Consider the following 25,892-nt stretch of genomic DNA (forward strand, 5'->3'; position numbering starts at 1 on the left):
GGGCGGGTTCCCTCGTTAACCAAAAAAAAAAAAGGACCAAAGTACTATTTACGGAAGTCACATGATATGCACATGACGTTCATGAGACGTATTGAGTCTGTTTATCCATTTGATAATTGATAAATATAAATGATAACATATCTGATAAAATATATTTACCTTCTAAGAGTAGTCTGAACATGAAAAACCTTATGCATTTGATATTTGATAAATATAATTGAACCGTATAATATAACTAATTGCCAAAACTCACAAATATTCAAGAAACCTCAATACTTTCTTTAATATAGAAACTCGAGAAACAAAAATAACAATTTATATAAAAACCTACACAAGTATCTTTACATGGTAACATACACAAAGCTCATTTCAACCACAAAATAAGTAAAAAAAATAATCAAAATATGTATACAATATATAGTTAATTACGGATTATATGTATTGCTACTATCTATCTATCTAAAGTTTGCATTTTCCATACCCCTTTGGATGAATTAGAATTTGTTATCTTCACAACTTTCTGTTTAGGATTTCGATGCCTTCGAACGTGTTGTTGTTGTTGAGGAGGTACATCTACTTTTGTTACCTCAACTTTAACGATATGATGATCAGAAGTACCTTTCGACGATAAAACCATATATGAACCTGGAACAAACTTGTATGGAGCATCCGGGGACACCAATATGTAATCTACCCTCGTACCGTACTTACACGTACCTTGAACATCTGCATTAGATTGTTAGAAAATAGTATTATTAGTTTCAGAGTTCAAAAGAAAAAAAACAAAAAATAATTAAAAAAACGTTCAAAAGGAGACGTAGAGTAAGAGTTCATACTTTGGCCTTTAGCAATAATGACTACGGATTCACATTCGCCTGCAAAATCCTTAGCATCGGTGTACTGTTTGTTCTTTAAGTGTTTCATCACTTCAACTTTTGGTGTTGGTTTTCCCATTTCTTCGTAGTACTGAAAGAAGACGTTGGCAGCGTTAATATCAATCACTTTTCTTGATTTTAAGTAAAGGTGGCAATTTCGACCCATTTACTTATATATTGGTTGATGTGGGTTATAGTTTATCTAAAAAAGTCAAATGGGCCAAACAGATTGAAACTTGTCCGCAGTCAAATATTTCAATCATACAAACCTCCTAAATCAATTTAGTATGTTACTACTGTCGTTTTGGTAATGTGAAGTAGTGCATCCCTAGTTTAATACCTCCGTCTCAAAATAGCTGTCATTTGACTTTTGAGGTCTTTCTTTTTCAACTTTGACTTAAATATTTTGTTTGTGTTATGTAATATTTGATATAAATATAAATTATACCAATGAAAATACGTTTATACTTAGTCTATTCATATAATTTTATCAAATATTATAAACAAAACTAAAAAATAGTTAAAGTCAAAGTTGTGAAAGAAAGACTTTTAAAAGTCAAATGAGACAGTTATTATGGGACCATACCAAACATAAAAAGTAAAGAAAAGAATGTCTGTTGGTCAACCCATCTGACCCATTTTGACCCATACTAAAGATGAACTGTGACCCGAATAGCTCATCTTACCTTATCTAATCTCTAGTCTAACGATTGGAATTTTACATACCTTAACAATATCCGTCCATCTTTCAGGCGAATAATCTGTTTCGTCAAGAGAGTTGATGCCTCCAGCTAAGATATGTGGTCTATCATTCGACTCGATTATTGCGTTTATTTGCTTCATACGCCATTTCTCATCAAGATGATCGAGAAGTGTACACTGGAAATCAACTTCACCCGTTTGGGGAACATCAATTGTCGCCTTTAATACATTCCTGTACCAGTTTTATACATTGTTATATTATGTGTTTTTTTCTGTAATTACTATCTCAATGTAACAACTATAAAAATTCTTCTACGACAGCATATCGCTCAGGTTATTTAAATCTTTACGACTAACTGTTTATTTCATTCTTACGTGTTAACTGTTACTACAAAATAAGCCTAACTTGCGTGTTTTGTGCGTAATGAAGCATGTTAGTTTGACACATTTTTAAATACTTAACTCTATATACTAACAATCATACTGAATCCGGAACTAAATCGATTATGAAATCCAACCACAATAAAGACAACAATGGACCACCAGAAAACATTATCAGTACTTAAATTCTTGAAATTTCAGCATCAAACAGTAGAAGTAACTAAATGACTTTTGTACAAAAATGGAAAATGATTGAACTTTATAATAGACACTTGGTATGAATACATAAATTCTATATAAAGTTGGAAACTTGGTAGCAATCAAAAGGTAAAATTTGCAGTCACATGTCCAAAAACACCCCAAATAGATGTTTACAAAAACTTTTTAAGTAATTGAATTAGTAACTTTTTATATGTGTGCATACAGCTGTTAGGATACATGATACCAAACAGCACTAATATGCAACTTGCAATCTAGGTAACATGAATTATTCAGTAGAAAATAGCACAAATTTATTAATGACGAAAAGATTGGTATCTAAGTTTTGCAACTATCAAGAAAACTACACCCACCCCACCCCACCCCAAATGCTAACAAATAATAACTCTCTAACCACTTTTTTTTATAAGTTATTCATTTGTTATTTCATGGTCCCCATCTTAATTTCAAGTGAATAGAATCTGAATTCATATCTTTAATGATGGTAAGATGGGTCTAGTTGACTAACAGGTTTGAGTCTAACAAAGTAAATGGTTAATTCATCAATTTTCAACTATTTTTTTTTTTTTTTTTTACCTAATTAGCTAAAAATTGGAAAAATATCATCCAAGTTAACTATTTTACCATAAAAAGATTGAATTTTTACAAAACATGTTAAGTTATTATCATGAAGTACTTGAACTACATTTATGGCTTTTCACAATTACTACACATTTGTACTAGATGCCCTTTTCCTTAAGAAACTCAAGCCCTTTGCTCCTTTGAATATTAGTTGTCATGGCCCATGGGCCCATCAATGTAACCCATGATTGAACCCAAAAAATTTATTGTCTTAAAACCATTCATTATTAGTGAAACTGACAGAATTATTAAGTTAATCATCATTAATGCATACAAGCGAACATGCATAATACAAAAAATCTTTCTTTGATTTAGATGTTACCATTTTATTGTGTTAAAAATAGTAATTCTAATGATCATGTGATTATTTGATACTAAATATCAACTACATAATATAGAATGAATAGGGGATGACCAATATGCAGTTAAGGCGATAAAGTTGAATGATTCATAATCTGAACAATTCAGAGTCTCTCAATGAAAATATGTTGTTTGATAAATATTTTGAATGAACGATATGATGATTAAGCAAAAGGTGGTAATCGAACCTGAAATCAGAGTCATCGAAAATTTTCTGAACTTTCGATCGTTTAATAGGCCATTTCGATAAAACAGCATTACCATATTCGGGTGCCCAACTCTCAGCAAAAACATAATTCATACCCAAAGCAGCAGCCAAATCAGATAAAGGTTTCATATCTTTTTCTTCTTCTGCTTTAACATCTTGTAAAGCCAATATATCAGCATCCAATTCTTTCAAAACCTCAAGAACAGTTTTGGTTGACCTATAATTCCTACTTTGACTTTCATATTCTCTTGAAGAAAAACTATTTTGTGATTTCAAAACTCCTTTTCCTTTCAATATTCTACTTATTCCTTTAGAACCACTAGTTTTCGAATTCGGGTCGGGTTCTGTTTCATCAATAACAAAGCTCAATTGCCCACTTCTCTTCAATGAGATCTCATTATCCGGTAAATTTATCGATACTCTTAGCTTTGACTTTGCAAATTTCTGCTGTTTAGTCAAACTTTCTGAACTACTCACTGAAGTTGAATGCAATGGTGATTGTTTAAGTATACTTTTTGGACGATCAACTAATGATTTTGATCTTGAATTAGTATAAGAAACAGAGGAATTAGACCTTTTTACCTTACTGTAATCATCGTCATCATCTTCACCAAAGTCAAAGTTTGAAGCTTTTTCAGTTTTTTCAGTTAATTCAGGTACTGCTGGTGCCATAGAGAATAAAGCAGCATTAAAAGTTGCAATTCTTATTGGAGCTTCAGGTTTATGATTACCCAAATGATTATTTGGGTGAATTGTAGCTGACCCATTTGTGTTTAATGTATCTTGACTTTTTGAATTTGACTTCCCAAATCTTTTTATGATGACTTTAGACTTTGTCCGGCGGCGCACCGGCCACCGGAACTGGAAACAGAGTCGCCGGAGATTTTTATTGAAAATATTTAACATTTTTTAGAGGAAACTTCACCCAAATTCAGGGTTTGATCCCTCTTTTTCCAATATATGATCAATACAAGGATTAAAGTTTTAAACTTTAATGGTGGGATTTCATTAATGAGTTGAAAAATGAAATCTTGGTTGGAAATCAAGAATTAAGAAGTGATCTTTGATGGGTATTATATAAGGTTTTATGAGTTCTGTAAAGGTTGAATTTTAGTAGTAAGGTTTTGACGTTTGTTTGTTAGTTGTGAAAAGCTTTCAATAAAAGGAGAGTTTTATGGGAAAGAAGCTGGGTGACATCTGGCACTAATTCAGAGGGGCCTCTATTATTAATTTGTTTTATTTTTGTATATACTGCAAATAAATGAAAAATTATTGCCACATTTTTGTAAAGTCAATAAATTTTAATCATAGTAGTTTTTATCAATTTCCTATAAAATCAATAAAATTATTTATGTATAATTTTTTAGCATTAATGGACCTATTAAAGGTAATGGTAAAGATAAAATTGGCAACTTTGTTAAAAATAGATAAGATAATTACTGATTGCAGGTCTTTAGTTGATTTATTTTCCATGATTTGCAAAATCTAGCAATAACTTAGGTTGGGTTAAATAACTTAGTAGTGACACTTCATAATGCTTAAGTTATCTTCTATACAAAAAGTAAAGCAAAACATTAGAATTTTGTTACGATGCATAACAGATGAATCAACTCTAAACACGGTATAAATTTCGTCAAATTATAAAAAGATATATATAAAGATGTATAGTAAAACATATCAACATCATAATAAAAGCTTCATTTTTCTTTATTGGAACACCACTTGACTATTCAATTGAAATATCTGAATTATGTAAAAGTTTTTTAGCCATATATAAGAAAGACTTGTAATAAAAGTGTTATATTAAAAAAAAATAGAGGCAATATAAATAGTAATGAAAATATATATATTATTTTCTTTTTGACAAAAGGCGGTTGAATGAGATTCTTCTTGTTGTCTTTGTGTTGGATTGAGAGAGAGAAAGGGAAGATGCCAACTGCTCCCTCAAGAAGAAGAAGGTAAGAAGCCTAGAAAAATGAATTAATTTCTATTATTATTATTCAATTAAATTTTAATTATAATTGTGAAATCCAACAACTACATATAATATTCAACATGATTCAACGTTGAAATTTATATTATCATGTTCAATTTCAATGCTGCTGTGAATTAATCCCAAAATTCTGGAAAATATATAATCTCATAGACTTAAATAATTTGTAAAGTTTAAACGAATTTAAAGACTTAAATAATTAAAAATGAAAAACAATTTTCACTTACATATTTGTTTATGTTTATTCGGAACAGCTACAAAATACAAATAGAAAAGAATTAAATAGGATTAGAAACAGACAATAAACATCCAGTCGAAAGTAACTTTAGATTAGAATTTTTATTAAAAGTTGAATTGTAGTTAATCAATACACCATATGTTAACTAGAAAATGAATTTTTTAGTAAACTTATGGAGCTTTGTGGAAGAAGTATATTATAATGGCACCTAAAAAATCTATTTTTTTAATAGTGTGCATTATTTAAATTACTCCGTATTTGATAGAATATATGTACGAAAAATATGTTTTATATTTAGCTGTTGAACTACTTATTTTTTTACTTGATCTAAATAAAAATAATGGTTTTCTCAAGTTACACTAAAATAATTAATTTCCTAGGTTATGTTACTTTGTATGACGATTAGTATTTTAACAACCTCCGTGGATCCACCAATTAGAACTAACAATTATTAATTTTATCTTTGTAAAACTTGTAAACGTTTTGTTTTAGTATAATCGAGTATTCTTACAAATAAAACCAGATTTTTAATAAGATAAAACAATGTTAGTAAATTAGAAGTCAAGATTGTTTTTGAACAACAACAAAAATGGATTCTTGAATGGGAAGCCACGTCACCTGAACTCCGGCGTAAGCCTCTCCAATGCATTTTTTACTACTATTTCTTTATCAAAGTATCAACTTTTATTTTTTATAAAGAATAAAGTTAAAATAAAACAAGCTTGACTTTTGTAGTAAAATTCGTTGAAAACATAACTTTATTATAATTTATTCGCTTTGATTGATAATTTTATATCGTACAAGTTTTATGAATCCACAATTCTAAGTAAAACGCGTAATAAGTTTTACAACTAACAAAAACCATGAACCTTATTCAATAGCACTGTTATGCGTATACAGGATGCAGTGGCGGAGCTTGAACGTTGCGTTGGAGGGGCCAATGTGTGCTAAGTTTTTAGCCAAAAAAAAAAAAAACGCTAATTTTTGGTGGACAAAATTGCATATTTTATATACATTTTAAGTGACAATACTGATTCAAATTGTACATTATCTAAGTTAACTTCTCAAACTTTAGCTTTAAAATTGATTTCATGATAAAAATATCCAAGAAATATGAAAGAATAAAGTAGAATGTTGATGAAAATAAAATATGCGCGTCATCACCATTTTCGTCATATCTTCTTCACACGGACTCTAATTTAGTTGATTCAAAAACCCAAACGCCCGTAACTCAAATGGCTACAAAATACCATTACTTACTGAAACTTTTGAAGGGGCGATGGCCCCCTCCTGCCCCTAACAAGCTCCGCCCCTGCTGGGATGGCCAATCCATCGAGGAGAATTATGCGGCTAATGGACCTCCCGTGGGGATGTGGATATTGTATAACGACCCGTCCTAATCCATCAGGACGAATACATTACATTTTGTTACATCGCGAGGTACTTGACCTCTATATGATACATTTTACAAACATTGCATTCGTTTTTAAAAGACAAACTTTCATTTCATCGAAAGTTGACGGCATGCATATCATTTCATAATATATCCAACTATAATTGACTTAATAATAATCTTGATGAACTCAACGACTCGAATGCAACGTCTTTTGAAATATGTCATGAATGACTCCAAGTAATATCTCTAAAATGAGCAAATGCAGAGCGGAAGATTTCTTTCATACCTGAGAATAAACATGCTTTCAAGTGTCAACCAAAGGGTTGGTGAGTTCATTAGTTTATCATAAACAATCATTTCCATAATTTTAATAGACCACAAGATTTCATATATTGACACGCGTAACTCGCGAATTAAAATTCATTCATATGGACTGAACACCTGGTAACCGACCTTAACAGGATGCATATAGAATATCCCCATCATTCCGGGACTCACATTGGACATGATAAATCGAAGTACTAAAGCATCCGTAACTCGGATGGGGCTAGTTGGGCCCGATAGATCTATCTTTAGGATTCGCGTCAATTTGTGGCAATTATCATAAACACCAATTCTTAGGCTACCAAGCTAAAAGGGGCATATTCGATTTGATAATCCAATCATAGAATGTAGTTTCGATTACTTGTGTCTATTTCGTAAAGCATTTATAAAAGCAGCGCATGTATTCTCAGTCCCAAAATATATATTGCAAAAGCATTTAAAAAGGGAGCAAATGAAACTCGCGATACTGTATTTTGTAGTAAAAATACATATGACGATATTGAACAATGCAGGGTTGGCCTCGGATTCACGAACCTATATCATTTATGTATATTAACACATATAATGGTAATCGGACAAATTTAGGTATTATTAATTGTTATTTTAGTAACTTGTACGTTTTATTAATAACTAAATTAACTATATTTATTTTTATATACATTAAATAGATAATTAATGTTTATTACAACCATATTAATATAGTTATGTTTTATGTAACTAATATGTTTTTATATAGAAAATCTTTATTTGATATATTAATAATACTAATACATATAATGATGAAAATAATAATATTAGTGTTAGAAATATTAAAAATGATAATGAAAATAATAATGATAAAAATAATGATAATTCTAATAATAATAATAATAATAGTTCTAAAAATGATAATTTTATAAAAAAAAATTAGTTTCAATAATAATACTACTTACATTAAAAATGATGATGATAATAATAATAATAATAATAATAATAATAATAATAATAATAATAATAATAATAATAATAATAATAATAATAATAATAATAATAATAAGTAAACTACCTCAAAGAAGTAGTCCTAAAAAATGCCCAAGTCCGGGTTTGGACCCGCGACGTCCCACTAACCCGATAACTCCAAGATCACTCCTCCATTTCCGTTTTTCTATTATTATTAGTATCATAATTATTTCGTTTCATTTTATCATTTTCGACCTCCTATCATCATATTATTATTTTGTTATGAATTTAACCATACCACCATCATAATCATCTTAGTCCATCATCCTCTTAAATCATGGATCACTAAACCTTACTCATTATCATGATATCCTTACGGTCATCACCATTATCACCATAAATCATCATCTTTTTATCATTATCATAACTTTATACCTATCATCACTTCTTAATTATCATCGCTAATAATGTTGTATCTCCATCATTTATTCTTGGTTCCAACATGCAGCTCATAATATTATTTAGACAAGCATGGCCTATCAATTATCTAATCCCAAAAAGTAGTCGTTTGGCCCAATTAGAAAAACGAACTCTCGGCCCAACATGTGCTCTTGCGCCCAACAGAAAATGACTTGTGATGGTCCAACAAGTATTAGAAATCACGGTCCAAAATATGCATGTGCATTTGGCAGAAATTTCTGCATAGCTCGTTAATAAAAAAATATATAAAGTGTATAACAACCTCCACCCTTATTAAATTAAAAGTGGGATTTCACTTCTTTTGTAGTTGTCTGCCATTTAGAAAAAGGAAAAATATAATACGGCAATTATTCAATCCATCCTCTTCATCATCATTGTCTTGTATTTGTTCCAATAGCTAAGAAAAAGTTGACGCGGCAGTAGCATCACACGAGTGTATGTGGCAGTTTAGTGAAATTCTAAGCCGCAAAACAGCAGCTGTAACGGCAACCGAAGGTTTGAACAGTGGTGGTTTTTGGGGTGTCGACCAACAGGAACAGAAGCATATAGCAGTAGTTAGGGTGTGAGCTGTTGTGGTGGTAAATCAAAGAATAAAGGTGACGATATGGTGTGGGTTTGTTCACAATGGAGATTAAAAGAGAGGGATAGATAGAGAGGGAGACGTGATGGATTCCATACCTTGTTTCCTTCACGAAGAGAGTTGCAAACCTTTCAAGTAATGATCGTAGATTAGCTTTATGGTTTGGTTATTATATGGGGTGTGGCCGATAAAAAGAAGGAAGAAAAAGGCAGTAGGTTAATTGGATAAAACAGAAATTAGTAAGTGGGTTTGTTGTTGAAAACACGATTTCTATAGCACCGTTGAAACAGTAGTTTGTGATGGTGTGTGACTTATGATTAAACTAACATGATAGTAAACACTTGCAGCAACTTTGTAGCTCGATTATAGTGGTGGTAGCGGTGTGTTTTGGGCAGAAAAGAAAACATAACAGCAGTTGCAGCAGTTGGTTGTTGATAGTGAAGTTGGGTTCCGTCTAAAACAAAAACCACGCAGGTGTTTGTTGAAAACACGTATGAAGAAAACAAGAATATTTGTAGGTGGATGGTTATGGCTCAAAGGTGATTTCGTTCGAATGAAAAGAGAAAAAAAATAATATATATAGGCGATGGTGTCTGGTGGTTTACATGATTAAAGATGGTGGTGTCTTTAAACGGTTTTAAAAGTGGTGGGTTGAAGGTGGGTTTCGAGGATGGTGGAAGGTGGCGGTTTGTTATGGTTATCGCCGGGGTTTTGTTTCGTTGCACAAAACAGTTAAACGAAGAAGAAAAATATAATGATGATGGTGATGGTGGTTTCGGTGTTGATGGTTGTGAACAAGTAAACAAGAAACATAAAATTTACATGGTGGCGTTTATATATAGCAACATTGGTGGTGAGTTTCTAGTAATGACGGATGGGATGGTGGTTTGAAATTGAGAGGTGGTGTTGAGCCGAAGGTGTGGTAACGAGTGTGTGTGAGTCAAGGTAATGGTGTAATTGCTTTGTGAAGTGTATGTGTATCAATATATTCTAATCATATATTAGCATATGTATAAGCAGAGAAATGATAGATATTGGATGATTAGAAAAGCAAATAGTAATACACAGTAATCTTTTCAATAATTTGTTTAATCAATTCACAATTCAATAATATATGATAATAATTAACATGTACAATAAACAGTTAGCAGCCTCTTAATCCCACCGACAGTTTTATTGGGTTATTGTATCGTGCTACGTTGATAATAAGTGACAGATAAAAGTCTTCAGAAAAATTCCAAATTTTTAGATTAACTATATTTATTTATTTTGGTCATTATGGTATAAAATTAGATCATAAATTATTAAATAAAAATTACATTAATTATTTACTCCCAACCCCTAAGTAAAATATAAAATTTTTTAAAATTAAACAAATAGTTCCTAATTATATTTTTAATAAGTCTATAGTTTATGTAATTCATTTTCGGATCACCGTTTATTTTAAAATCATATAAGTTTGAATTCATCTTTTTTAATATCAATCAGAACATCAAACGAGTATTACAATCATTAAATATTTATTTATATATATGTATTTATTTTAGTAATAATATTATATTTTATTTTTATTTTACATAATTAACTAAAGCATATAGTATTTTAAATTTAGATTTCAAATATATACATATCTATATATATTGAAATATATATTTATCTATTTACAATTTAGTTGTTCGTGAATCGTCGAGAACAGTCGAAGGTCAATTGAATATATGAAAACAGTTCAAAAATTTTGAGACTCAACATTACAGACTTTGCTTATCGTGTCGAGATCATATGAAATTAAGTTTAAATTTGGTCGGAACTTTCCGGGTCGTCACATATTGAGCCCAAATAATGGGCCCAAATAACAGGAAGAAGAAAAACAAGAATGTGGTTAGTGTCGGTTCTTCGAACAATGTCAATAAAGGTTTCTTTCAAGGTTTAGCGGTTCAAGGCTTGATTCCTCCGTGTTCTTCCGGCTCTTTAATCGGAGGCAATTCATCTAGCATCCTATCGTACAACTTCAAGTCTCAGAATGATAAAGGTGTTCACATTGACAAAGTCGATGGGATCACTAATCGCCGGATGGAAAGAACGAAAAAAGAACCTCCAAACATGGTTGAACGATCTAGCTTTCCTTTGATTTTTGACTGTTTCGTTTAGTTTGGTGGTAGTTTATGTTTGTTGCTTTTGACTTCCCTTTGTGTAATCTTAGTTGTTTCTTGGTTTGCTAGTTTAGCTATCGTGACTTTGATTATGCTGAGAGAAAGTTGAGGTATCATTTCGGCTTAATTTTTTTATTTGATTTATTATTATTAGTTTTTTATTTAATTTATTCTAATTAAAAAATATATAAAATAAACAAATTAAATACAAAACTGTTTCATTAATATAAAAAAATATAGTTTATATAAAATTAACTTGCAATTGAGTTAATATTAACATAATTAAATTTAGACGTAAATTTATTATCAACAAGCCCACATTTTTTATATTTAGAAGCCTACTTCAAAAATAAAAAACCCTAATAATTAAACAATACTTCGTATCCTCTTTCTTTCTTCTTGTTTCTTCTATGCAACAAATATTTCATGTTCAACAAATACTACATGTTCAATAAAATACATCTTGAGATTAAGTGATATAAATTTAAAGAATAGATGGTCCAAACGCGAAGAAAGCAACTTCATATTCCCGACATTGAGAAATTGACGTCGACCAAAGATGTCAATTTCTCCTCTGAAAGCCAATCATTATCAAGTTGAAGGCGGGAGATGAGCGGAAAGTTCCCGGAGTCGATTTTTGTCATGACCCGTAAAATTTCGAAGTATTTTGAACCAAATCTATATATGATTTAATAATTCTGAGACGATAATCTAAGTCTGTTAAACTGAGCCTCAAAAATTTTTGAACTGTTTATATGAATTCAGTCAACCTTTGACCATTCCCGACGATTCACGAACAATTGTTGTAAATAAATATGTAATATATATACATATTATATATTATATATTACATAATTAATAACTTGTAATATTAATATATTTAATTACAAGTTAAATTATAGTTGTTATACTCATATTATTATTACCTTCATTATTATTATAAATATTAATATTAACATTAATATCAGTATTCCTAATATTATTATTTTCAATATATAATATATTGATATGAAATTTGATACATTTTGTTATATTATTATTATTATCACTAGTATTATTTTTATCATTATTAATATCATTATTATCATAATTAGTAATAAAATTACAATTTTAATTATTATTATGATTATTATTATTATTAATATTATTTATTCATTATCATTATTATCATTATTAAGTATGATTTTAATTATTATTATTATTAGATGTTTATTATTATTATTAACATTATTATTATTATTATTATTATTATTATTATTATTATTATTATTATTATTATTATTATTATTATTATTATTATTATTATTAACTATTAAATATGTAAAAAGCAGATTAAAGTCACCAAATTAGGTATACATAATTTTCAGTTTTTGTTTCTTTCCTTATTCTTTTTTTAAAAGCAATTAGGTATCTGAATTTTTTATTTTTTTCGTGATCCAGTATTTTTTTTTTATTCTCCTGATTATTTTTTTATTCCTCTACTGGTTATGATCTTGTTTCTGTCGACCTTTATTGCTATAAAATAATGGATTAAACATTCAATTCTTCATTTTCCATTATCAATTATCAACTACATCTGTATTCATCTGATAAATAAAAATAAAAAGAATTCGATACTTCTATTTTCTTTTATTTTTCCAAAACTTCGAATTCGAAATTAATTTCAAAATGTAATATTGCAGTTTTGTTAGGAATCCTTTATGAAAACTATCTGCAAAATTTCAATTTCCAATTCATTATATCAAATTCCAATTTTGGAGTCAAAGATTTGAAACAAAAAGTCAAACGACTTGTTCTTCATAAAATTCGAATCTTTTTTAAAGTTTCAAGTTCAATTGATAATTTCTAAAGTTTCTATAGATGATTTAAGACGTCTTTCATGTTATAATCATAAGCTAAAAGGGTTCGAATTTTGAAATTTAGTTTTGAGTTCTTCACGAGCTGCACTGCTGCTGTTTATTTTATTTTATTTTATTTTATTTTTTTCGTGTCTGGTAATTTAAATCACCATTACGTTTGTTCTTATCCCAATCCAAGCCTTAAATTAGTTGTGAAGTCCATTAATTTGGCTCTCTGGTCGCCTAGTTGTTTTGAGAAGAAGAAGAATGAAACAGGAAAATAAATACGGGTTATATATAAAGGATTTCTGTTAAAATTAGAAAGTCTGGACGGATCAGATGGTTGGGTATTTGCGAGTGAGTGAGAGGTCTCGGGTTCGAGCCCGGTTCGGGGCGCGTTTTTTTTAGAAAAGCTTTTTAAAGGTAGTTCTCATTATTAAAATTATTATTATGATTATTATTGTTATTATTCTTATTATTAGTAGTAATATTATTATTATTATTATTATTATTATTATTATTATTATTATTATTATTATTATTATTATTATTATTATTATTATTATTATTATTATTATTACTACTACTAAATAAGAATTAATGATCATTTATTATTATTGTTATTATAGTTATTATTATTATTACTAGTAATAAGTATTATTATCAAAATTATTATTTTCATTATCATTTTCAATAAAAACTACTGTTATTATAATTATTATTACTAACATAAGTATTATTATTATTATCATCATTATCATTTTTATTATTAAATAATATCATTATTACTAAAAGTATCATTATTTTTGAATTTATCATTTTTATTAAAATTAGTATTATTATTAAAATTAACATTTTTATTAAAATTATCATTTTTATGATTAAAATTATCGTTATTATTATTATTAGAATTATCATGATTTTTATCATAATTAGTATTATTATTACTATAATTAATATTATTATTAGTAATGTTATTATTAATAATATTATTATAACCAAATAAATTTTTATTTATTTATTAATATTGATATTATCTTACCAAATAAATATAGTTAAGTAAGTTATTAATGAAACAAGTAATTTACTAAAATAACAATTAATGATAATATATAAATTTGTTCGATTAAGATTATATGTGTTAATATATATAATTGATATAGGTTCGTGAATCCGAGGTCAACTCTGCACTTGTTCAGTGCCGTCATACGCATAATTACTACGAACTATTGTATCGTGAGTTTTCATAGCTTCCCTTTTAATTGCTTTTGTAATATATATTTTTGTGCTGAGAAAACATGCGTTACTTTTATAACTGCTTTACGTTTAGACACAAGTACTCAAACTTATATGCTATGTCATGCTATGATTCATGCTAAATTCCTACCATAATATCGTCAATTGCTAGAATTTTGGCAAGCTTAATTATTGTGAATAGTGCTATTGAGAGTAACGTCTCCGTCCATTTGACCGTTGGTCTTTGGATACATAATAATGATTCAACGACACGAATAACAAAGTGTCACGGGGTAACTTTTGTTTAGTCGCGGTATTACAAACTACAGCAATACTTTTAGATTGATATTTCTATATCAATCACTTTAAACTAAATCTTGTGGTCTATTACTATTACTGAAATCAATGTTTATGATATACCTATGAACTCACCAACCTTTTGGTTGACACTTTTTAGCATGTTTATTATCAGGTACTTAAATATTGTTTCCGCTGTATATTTGCTGCTTTGATGATGATTGCTTGTTATGCTTGGAGTCTTCATTACATATCATATCATTTATAGACATTTAATGCGTTGTTCATTAAATACAAGCTAATGACTATTTATCTTCCACTGCAAAAACTCAATAAATGTAATAAAACGCCTCATATAGAGTTGTTCTCATTATACGATTGCTTGATTTGATATAATTAGTCACAAATACTCCCGACCCTATTTGGGGGTGTGACAGATTGGTATCAGAGCAGTTTTGTTGTAGAGAACCAGGATTGTATTTTATGTGTGCCTTATACAATTAGGTACCATAGCAATGTAGGACTACAACATTCTTTGACTATAGTGCCTTTAATTGTTGCATTTACTTGCTAAATGCTACACTATACCCTAGGAACTTTACTTATTATATTCTTTAATCTTTCTTAGAATGCCGATCCAATCTAAGAACTCTGCTCACTCTCCTAAGTACTCTCCCATTTCGCCACCACATTTAAATGCGACTGTGACGATCGCTCCAAATCCATATGGACGAACACGTCATTCATCGATTTCATTGCGAGGTATTTGACCTCTATATGATACGTTTTGTAAACATTGCATTCTTTTGAAAAGGCATACCATAAATGAATATATAAATCAAAGGTTTTCGACATCTGATGATTTTTACATATAGACAATCACCGTAAATAATAGTTTACAATAGTACTTCCATTGACAATGCAGTCAAAATAAGATAGATGGTGATGATTTGTGAATGCAACGTTTTCTCGAATAAAGCATGTATGACTCCATGCACATATCTTGTATAACATATAAGCAAACAGTGGAAGACTTCTAGGGAACCTGAGAATAAACATGCTAACAAGTGTCAACACAAAGGTTGGTGAGTTCATAGTTTTAATGTTGCGCATAATCTGTATATAAAGGTGGATCACAAGATTTCAGTTGTTTCATCCAGAAACGTTTATCAAAATATTCTACAAAATTGAGCACCCTGGTAACTAAACTTAACGTATATATAATTTGTACCCTTTGTATAATCATCTTAATAATACACGCAAACCAACGTGTATGCTTCTCAAATAGCATACGTCCATTAAAAGGCTAGTGCTCTAGCTCGGACGGGGATATCAAGCCCGATGGATCCATATACTACTACTCGCGCCCACCAATTCTTATAACTGACAGTTACTAGTTACCAAAGCTAAGGAATTTTCGGTTCAAACTCAGTGTAGAATTTAGTATGTACTTGTATCAATTATGTTTAAAATAAAGTGCATGTATTCTCAGCCCAAAAATATATATTGCAAAAGCAATTAAAAAGGGAGCAAATGAAACTCACCTTAGCAGCATATAAAGTCGTTCACCAAAATGTGACCGAAACTCGGATTACCAAATAACCGTAGATCTCAACCTAGAGAACATATGTTGGTCAATAAATGTCTATCAAGCTAGATCAGGTCATAGTGTATCACAATCCTAATACCCGAGATCGATATACAAAAGTTTATCAAAAGTCATTTCAAAAAGTCATTCTAACTTAATACAATAGTTGAATGATCATGGCAATCGAATCATTTTAATATTTCACATAGTTTTCCAATTCTTGTAAAATTAAACTATAGTTTTCCAATTCTTGTAAAATTAAACTATAGTTTTTAAAATTAATACAATCAGTTTTGACAATTGTTCAATAAAACGAGACGTACCTTATATAAGGATTCATTTACTCGGTTGGTAATATATAAAAATCCATTTTATCAATCTCGTAAACAAGTTGTTTAAATCTTAATTGCAGATTCAAAAGCAATTTCAATTTACTTCAATCATAATTCAGTTGATCATATCTTTTAATCCGTTCATCGAAACTATTCGATATCTAAATGAAAAGTTATTGATTTTTCGCCAGCTTTCCAAAAACATGTATATCATATACCTTTTACCAGTATTATATGTATTTAATTCGTGATTCATTATAAACTGTTTAGCGACGAAATTTAGCATACAAGCATGTATAAATATATATACTCGAGCACTAGACATGGATACACAATTAATATATAAAAGATAAAATATGAGTGCTTACGAATCAATATTGAGATTCAATATTGTAGGAAAGTACGTAGACGTAACAGAGATGATAAACACTAGGTTTGATTTGTAAACAATACCCACGAACATTACCCATAACCTCCATAGCTATAACCCATAATTTCCTTAACTTTATTCCGCTTGTAAAACTCATTTTTAAATTACTCAAACAGCACTCCGTCTTAGTATTTTATGTATATATAATACTAATAATACAACTCTTAACTATAAGATTAATATTAATATTAATATTAATCTTAATAATAATAATAATAATAGTAACAAAAATAATAATAATAATAATAATAATAATAATAATAATATAAATAATAAGAACAGAGGGAGTAATATAATGTATGTGTGTGTATAACTCAGAATTCGTCGAGCATTTATAATGTGGCCTGATAATCTCCTCCATGCGATCGCATGATTTTGAAGGGCACTGGCCTTGCGATCGCATGGCCCTTGTGTCCAGCTCACATACCTTTTAACTTCTAGTCTCTCGACATATTATAATATAATATATATAATATATAATTTAAATTAATTAATTATATATTATATTATATTTTCGTGCATAGTTAATTTGTAATTTTTGTTCCGATGTCTTGTACGTTTACGTTCAACTTATGTCCCGCTTCCGGTTTCTCGAACGCATTTTCGTACGCTTAGAAAACTAGTACTTTTCGTTACACGACGTGTACCTTTATCAAAAATTAAACTTAATCATTGATAAACTATGTCACTCGAAGTGTAGCTTTAATCAATTAAGTGTTTTGGTTATTTGCTTCTATAAATCATCATCTCGTAGTATATACATATACATATATACATTTTCATTTTGAAATAGTGTTTACTGTAGCAAAGTTTTTTTACTGTAGCAAATAGTGATTTTCGAAAACACTGTAGCTTTTCGGGTACTGTAGCAATTCGAAAATACTGTAGCAAATTAGTGTTTTACTGGTTCATCTTTAACGTTTTAGTTAACTTATCTAAATATCAATCGAATCAATAATCGAATGTTACTATTGTTTACTAAATAACTTGAAATCATATATATATATATATATATATATATATATATATATATATATATATATATATATATATATATATATATATATATATATGTATATGCACATTAAGTTATATATATTGTTCATGAGTCTTCGAGAACAGTCAAAGAATAATTGATTACATGAATATAGTTCCAAAACTTTGAGACTCAACATTACAGACTTTGCTTATCGTGTCGGAAACGTTAAAGATTAAGTTTAAATTTGGTCAGAAATTTCCAGGTCATCACAGCGACACTATGATTTCTGAAATTCTTGACATTCCTATGTTATCTATCATGGTTTTATGTATTACGTATGTATTACATGAAATGCTATCCATGATTTTTGAAATTTCTATGTTTGTTACTACTTATACTCAAACGTATATAACCTCCTTGTTATATTACGTACCTATGTGCCCTTATGCCTTTGTGCATTGGTTTGCGAACCGGGAAATGTCATTATTGACTCATAAAGATTCTCGATAACTCAAAAGACATTATAATGTCATCACTATTCATATTCATTACTTTTAAAATTTTTGTTTTTTCGTTATTTTGATCATTGAACTTTCTTGACGAGTGGCGTCTACGAAACTCTAGAATGGAAGGGTTTAGATTACCGATTTAAAGGATCCTATAGCTTAAGCCCCTAGACCTGAATAGGCCATTACGAATTGAAAGTCTTTAATTGAAAGTTTATCTGATTACATACTTATCAAAATATTAATCTAGACACGTCATACTGCAATTATTGCATAAATGGAGTATAGACAAATCATATCTTATCATATCTATCCCAATAGACTTTGTCTAACACTTTTCCTAATTTTCCTCCGTAAATTATGGAATCTCTTTGCTATATATACGTATTCGAGGAGACGGAAATATCATTCAGTATTCATCACCCATCTCATATCGAAAACCCTTTATTCGATCATACAATATGGATTTCTCACTTGATTCCTCGAACTCCTCGAGCTCCAATGGCAGCGTAACCGGTATGAACCAACCAATTAGTCATCATCTTTTCTGGATGAGTTGGGGGTGGGTTCGTAGTCGGCTTGATCAATGGAGACAAGAAGAAGGTGATTCCTTCCACCCACCAAATTTTCCTATTGGCGAAGAACCTGAAGCGCTTACCGGCGAACCAGTCCGAAACACCATTTTCACCTTCATTTCCAGGATATCTCGCAACGATTATATAATATCAAGAATTCTAGATCATATTTACCCTCTTGTTCCAACCGCCAATCATTCCGGAGTAGTGGAAGAAGTCACCGAGCTTCGTGCTCGAGTAGTGGCTTTGGAGAATATGATGCACAATTTGCAAGCATCACAGGCACAGCAGGTACCACCAGCACCAGCAATACCAGTACCAGCAACAACGGTACCACCAACAACAATATCGGCAGCATTACAGGCCTCAACATCACACCCCGCGCCACGAACATCAACATCATACGCACCATAGATGCCAAGGAGTACCAACAACAATAAACGATGAAGTATTGATTCATAACTTCATTAAAGAAATATTCCGCGATGATTATGTAATCTCTAAAGTTTTAAAGATTATTTATTCTCGTTCCAAACGCAAATCAAATGAGTTTAATATTATATTATATTAACTCATTAAATCTATATTATATCTGAAGAATATATATATATATGAACGTATATCTTCATAAAGATTGTAATTAAAATTCTTTTGTACAAACTGTTAATTGTGAAAATATTTTAACAGGTAGGTAATACCCGAGAAATATTTATATCTCACATTAATATGTTACATTGTACATTCTTCAATTCAGATTCAATAGTCAGTAACTATACTACTTACATCCACAAATATATGTATCCGCACACCAAAGAACAACCATTTTCATACAAATCAAATTACATATTCTGATTTTGACAAAACAGAATCAAAGTCAAGATTTAGCAGGTGACATCGCTCTTAGATTCCTACATCTTTCAAAGCTATACTTTGACTTCAAAACTGTGCTAGAACATCACCTCTATTCATAAAACCCAGAAAAATATTCATGTCGTTCAAAATTCTAGAACATCATATATATATTGATGATTACCGTCTGCGTTCAAACTCTTCAAAATTCTTGAACACACCTCAGATTGATAACCAATTATTCAGATATGTTAACGTTGTGAATGCTGATGAAGCAGCAAAAGCTATAGAAGGTCTTAAGAGTCAAAAGTTTGATAATAAAGAATGGTATAAGCTCAAAAGAAAATTTGGAACTGAAAAACGGATTGAGCAAACCATGAAGGAGACTGTTGACAAATCACAAAGACTAAACCTACCTTCAAAGAATCCAAATGATTCAGTATCTGCTGAAGTCATTAATGAAACCTTGCTCCTGACTCTAAACCTTTACGGACAAATCTTGTTCATCATCCTTCGATATTAGAAATTCAAAGATATCATCGTATATTTCATTATAAATATCCTCGATATTTCTGAAGATATTTTGCATAACTATTCTTATCTGAAATCATTTATCCCCTCGCGTTATCTGTATTACATCATAAAGGAAACTGTTTAGTTTCTATATTCTGTAAACTTTCGGGTTTAAATTATGAATGTTTTTGAAGTACTGTTGGGAATTGAAGCATGAGTTAGTATAATATAATGACACTTGATCAACGTGATTATATTACAGTAAGTCATGCTGAATTTCTAATGGAACGTGATGATTCACAGACTTTATCATCATCATGTGCCATGTTACATAACTTTTTCATTCTACTTAACTGCTAAGCATATCAAGAAAGTATTTTCTTGATATTTCTATCTTTTTCGTGAACTCTGGTAATTTACCAAATCAAATCGTACTATTACAATTCCTTCCTGCTTAGAACATTAGTTATGTTCATTCGAAACTTCATACCTACAAATTCTAGACCATTACTTGCTTTACTCAAAATCGAGAAAAGAAAACAAAAGTATGAAGCTTCAAAACATAAATAGGAATATAAATCACAGCAAACGAGAAAGGTCATTAACCATGAATTCCAATAATTTTGAAAAGACAGATACAAGGAAGAATTATGAAAACCACCACCCCAAGAGCGAAGTAGAAGTAAACAAATTCCTCCGGTGGGAGTTGGAATAAAAGGATGATTGTAGCGATAGTTAGAAAAATATCCAGGATAAGAACTGGATGGAGCATTTTCACAATCTTTGGAAGTATGAATCGAGGAAGAAAGTATAGAAGTGGTGAAAATAATGAAATGGAAGAGGTTAATTTATAGTGGAAATCAGGGCTGGCCCATAGGGGGTACAAAGTAGACATTTGTTCGGGGCCCAATTTCTAAGGGGCCCAAATATATTATGCTATTAAAACTAGTTCACGAAGTTTTGAGCCTTTTTTTCTCCTTTCAAACTTTTCAAGCCTAGTTTTAGTAAAAGCCAGGCCCAAATATATGATATATCTCTTGACTGATCGGTTCCATATTCATCTAAATTTCAGTCAACATAAACAAACAAGGGTTCGTAAAGTTCATCTGCTCTTCTAGTTTCGCACCCAGCCATCCAGGTATCTATTTTTCTTTCCTTTTTTGTTTCAAATATTTTTGGTCTGTTTCTTTTCTTCTAACGTAATCGGCCGGAGTTTTTATGGTGAGGGTTTTCAAAATTGGAGTATATAATGTATATATGTTGCATTATCGTGATGTTGTTGGTCGTTGATTACAAAACTAGTGAAATTTTAGCACCTGACTTTCACATCAATTTATTTGGGTGTTTGTTATTTCTACACATTATAAAGATTATATGGCGTTAATTATAAGCTATGATTATTTAAATTTTGGACCTGACAAGTGGTTAATTTGGTAGCTAACTAGCTATTTTTCTATTATAAATTGTTTTCACAAATTTGCCTTATTTTGCCTTTAACAAAACTGTTGATTTTGTAGTTATTTAGTTACCTTTATTTGTAGTTGAAACAGGGTTTTTAACTTCATTTTATGGCTTATTTTATTTGTATTTAAATTGCTCAATGCTCATATATGATATATGTAACGATCAGCTTACTAAGTTACTATTACGGTATGTAATTCTAACGTTAAAATCTTTATGTTTATTGATATGACTTTATTTGTCATTTTTTTAATTAGCTTATATTATTCTTTCGGGTCTTGGGGCCCTTTTTCTTCACATCGTTCAGGGCACACAAATTCTCGGGACCGGCCCTGGTGGAAATATCAGACATAGTAATCGAGGCAGATTACGAATTTAATTAAAGAAAATCCTAATTTCTTTAATTACCGGAGAATCAAATCTTGTAAAGATCACGAAGATTTTCTTTAAATCCCTTGAATTCCAGAAATCAACCATGACTACGTCAAAAGTTAAGACGAATTTCTATATCTTCATTTCACTCTTTTGTGATAACTTCACTTATACTCTTCATGTAATTGAATTATTTTATCCTTATTATCCAACGGTAATAAAACTCTATTTATCAACTCATATTCGTCATGAACACATTTTTATTGTTAGCCATGACGACCACAATCAAATTTCGGGACGAAATTTCTTTAACGGGTAGGTACTGTCATGACCCGTAAAATTTCGAATTATTTTGAACCAAATCTATATATGATTTAATAATTCTGAGACGATAATTTAAGTCTGTTAAACTGAGCCTCAAAATTTTTTGAACTGTTTATATGAATTCAATCAACCTTTGACCATTCCCGACGATTCACGAACAATTGTTGTAAATAAATATGTAATATATATATACTTATTATATATTACATAATTAATAACTTGTAATATTAATATATTTAATTACAAGTTAAATTATAGTTGTTATACTCATATTATTATTACCTTTATTATTATTATAAATATTAATATTAACATTAATATCAGTATTCTTAATATTATTATTTTCAATATATAGTATAGGATATGAAATTTGATACATTTTGTTATATTATTATTATCACTAGTATTATTGTTATCATTATTAATATCATTATTATTATAATTATTAATAAAATTATGATTTTAATTATTATTATGATTATGATTATTATTATTATTAATATTATTTATTAATTATCATTATTATAATTACTAAGTATGATTTTAATTATTATTATTATTAGATGTTTATTATTATTATTAACATTATTATTATTATTATTATTATTATTATTATTATTAATATTAATATAATTATTAACTATTAAATATGTAAAAAGCATATTAAAGTCTCCAAATTAGGTATACATCATTTTCAATTTTTGTTTCTTTCCTTATTTTTTTTAAAAAGCAATTAGGTATCTGAATTTTTTATTTTTTTTCGTGATCCAGTACTATTTTTTTTATTCTCCTGATTATTTTTTTATTCCTCTACTGGTTATGATCTTGTTTCTGTTGACCTTTATTACTATAAAACAATGGATTAAGCATTCAATTCTTCATTTTCCATTATCAATTATCAACTACATCTGTATTCATCTGATAAATAAAAATAAAAAGGAGTCGATACCTCTGTTTTCTTTTATTTTTCCAAAACTTCGAATTCAAATTAATTTCAAAATGTAATATTGCAGTTTTGTTAGGAATCCTTTATGAAAACTATCTGCAAAATTTCAATTTCCAATTCATTATATCGAATTCCAATTTTGGATTCAAAGATTTGAAATAAAATTTCAAAAGGTTATTAAAAAAATTGTGGGAGATGAGCAAAGTGCTTTTATTAAAGGTCGTTATATACTCGACGAGATCCTAGTGGCTAATGAGGCGGTGGATGAAATGAAGCGCCATAAAAAGAAATGTCTTCTATTCAAAGCCGATTTTGAAAAAGCATTTGATAGTATTAATTGGGAATTTCTATTCCAAGTGATGGAAAGAATGGGGTTCGGTAGCAAATGGTGTTCATGGATTAAATCATGCTTGATATCGGCTTCAATTTCTATTCTCGTTAATGGCTCGCCCACTAAGAAATTTTGTCTTAAAAGAGGTGTTCGTCAAGGGGATCCACTATCCCCGTATCTCTTCTTAATGGCGGTAGAAGGTTTAAATCGAATAACTAAAAGGGCGATGGAGGTAAATCTTTATAAAGGTTTGGAGATCGGGGAAAATAAGGTAGTCATTTCTCTTCTTCAATATGCCGACGACACACTCTTTTTTGGCGAGTGGAGTAAAAAGAATATATGTAATCTCTCCAAAGTGCTTAAAAGTTTTGAAATTTTCTCGGGGCTAAAAGTTAATTTCGCAAAAAGTTGTTTATATGGTGTCGGTGTACAAAAGGATGCAATTGAAAGAATAGCGAGTCGCATTGGTTGTCGCGTAGGCTCATTGCCATGTTCTTATCTCGGTTTACCTATCGGGCGGAAGATGAATAAAATGCATGATTGGGAACCTTACATTGAGAAGTTCCATTCTTGGTTATCGGATTGGAAAGCAAAAACGATGTCTATTGGTGGACGACTCACACTTATCAAGTCGGTACTTAGTAGCGTTCTGATAATGCTAAAAACGAACATATATTTCATAGCATTATTTCTCAAGAAAGACAAGCTTTTAGTTGCAATTGTTCTATTTACAAGTGATATTCGTTTAAATAATAAAAGGTGAAGACAAAAGACAGATTCGACGAATTGAAGATGCAAACGACCAAAAAGCTCAAAAGTACAAAAGACAATCAAAAAGGTTCCAATTATTGATAAGAAACGTCTCGAAATTACAAGAGTACAAGATTCAAAACGCAAAGTACAAGATATTAAATTGTACGCAAGGACGTTCGAAAATCCGGAACCGGGACAAGAGTCAACTCTTAACGCTCGACGCAACGGACTAAAAATTACAAGTTAACTATGTATATAAATATAATATAATATATAATTAATTATATTAATTATATATATATTATATTTATAAATAAAAACCGTCGGCAGAGAAAGACTCCAAAGGGACTGAGCTGTAAATTCATTCTCCGCGACTCGCGGAGTTTGAAGAGGATTTCACCGCGAGTCGCGGAGCCCCAAAAATCGAAAATCCCTATAAAGCTCGCGCATTCTGATCGTAAAAATACACAAAATATATATCTCTCTCTCTCAATATATCGTATATATTTATATTTATATTTTAATTTTAATTTTAATTTTAATTATAATTCTAATAATAAGGGTATGTTAGCGAATGTTGTAAGAGTGTAAGTCGAAATTCTGTCCGTGTAACGCTACGCTATTTTTAATCATTGTAAGTTATGTTCAACCTTTTTACATTAATGTCTCGTAGCTAAGTTATTATTATGCTTATTTAAAACGAAGTAATCATGATGTTGGGCTAATTACTAAAATTGGGTAATTGGACTTTGTACCATAATTGGGGTTTGGACAAAAGAACGACACTTATGGAAATTAGACTATGGGCTATTAATAGGCTTTATATTTGTTTAACTAAATGATAGTTTGTTAATGTTAATATAAAGATTTACAATTGGGCGTCCTTATAAATTACCATATACACTCGATCGGACACGATGGGCGGGGTATTTATATGTACGAATAATCGTTCATTTAACCGGACACGGGAATGGATTAATAGCCACTAGAATAATTAAAACAGGGGTGAAATTACATTCAAGGGTAATTGGTGTAATTGTTAACAAAGTAGTAAAACCTTGGTTTACACGCAGTCGATAACCTGGTGTATTCATTA

General features: G+C 29.8%; 1 protein-coding gene across 1 annotated transcript; it reads right to left on the minus strand.

Moving 5' to 3' along the window:
- Positions 1–273: 273 nt before the first annotated feature.
- LOC139877295 (uncharacterized) lies at positions 274–4,490 on the minus strand. The gene is made up of 4 exons (XM_071864702.1): positions 3,347–4,490; positions 1,602–1,809; positions 837–966; positions 274–726 (listed from the first exon to the last, which is right to left on the minus strand). Exons 1-4 carry the CDS (start codon positions 4,270–4,272, stop codon positions 452–454), a joined length of 1,539 nt encoding a protein of 512 aa, XP_071720803.1. The 5' UTR covers positions 4,273–4,490; the 3' UTR covers positions 274–451.
- Positions 4,491–25,892: the final 21,402 nt, after the last annotated feature.

Source organism: Rutidosis leptorrhynchoides, chromosome 11 (assembly GCF_046630445.1).
Source record: "Rutidosis leptorrhynchoides isolate AG116_Rl617_1_P2 chromosome 11, CSIRO_AGI_Rlap_v1, whole genome shotgun sequence".
In the NCBI taxonomy this organism is placed as follows: domain Eukaryota; kingdom Viridiplantae; phylum Streptophyta; class Magnoliopsida; order Asterales; family Asteraceae; genus Rutidosis; species Rutidosis leptorrhynchoides.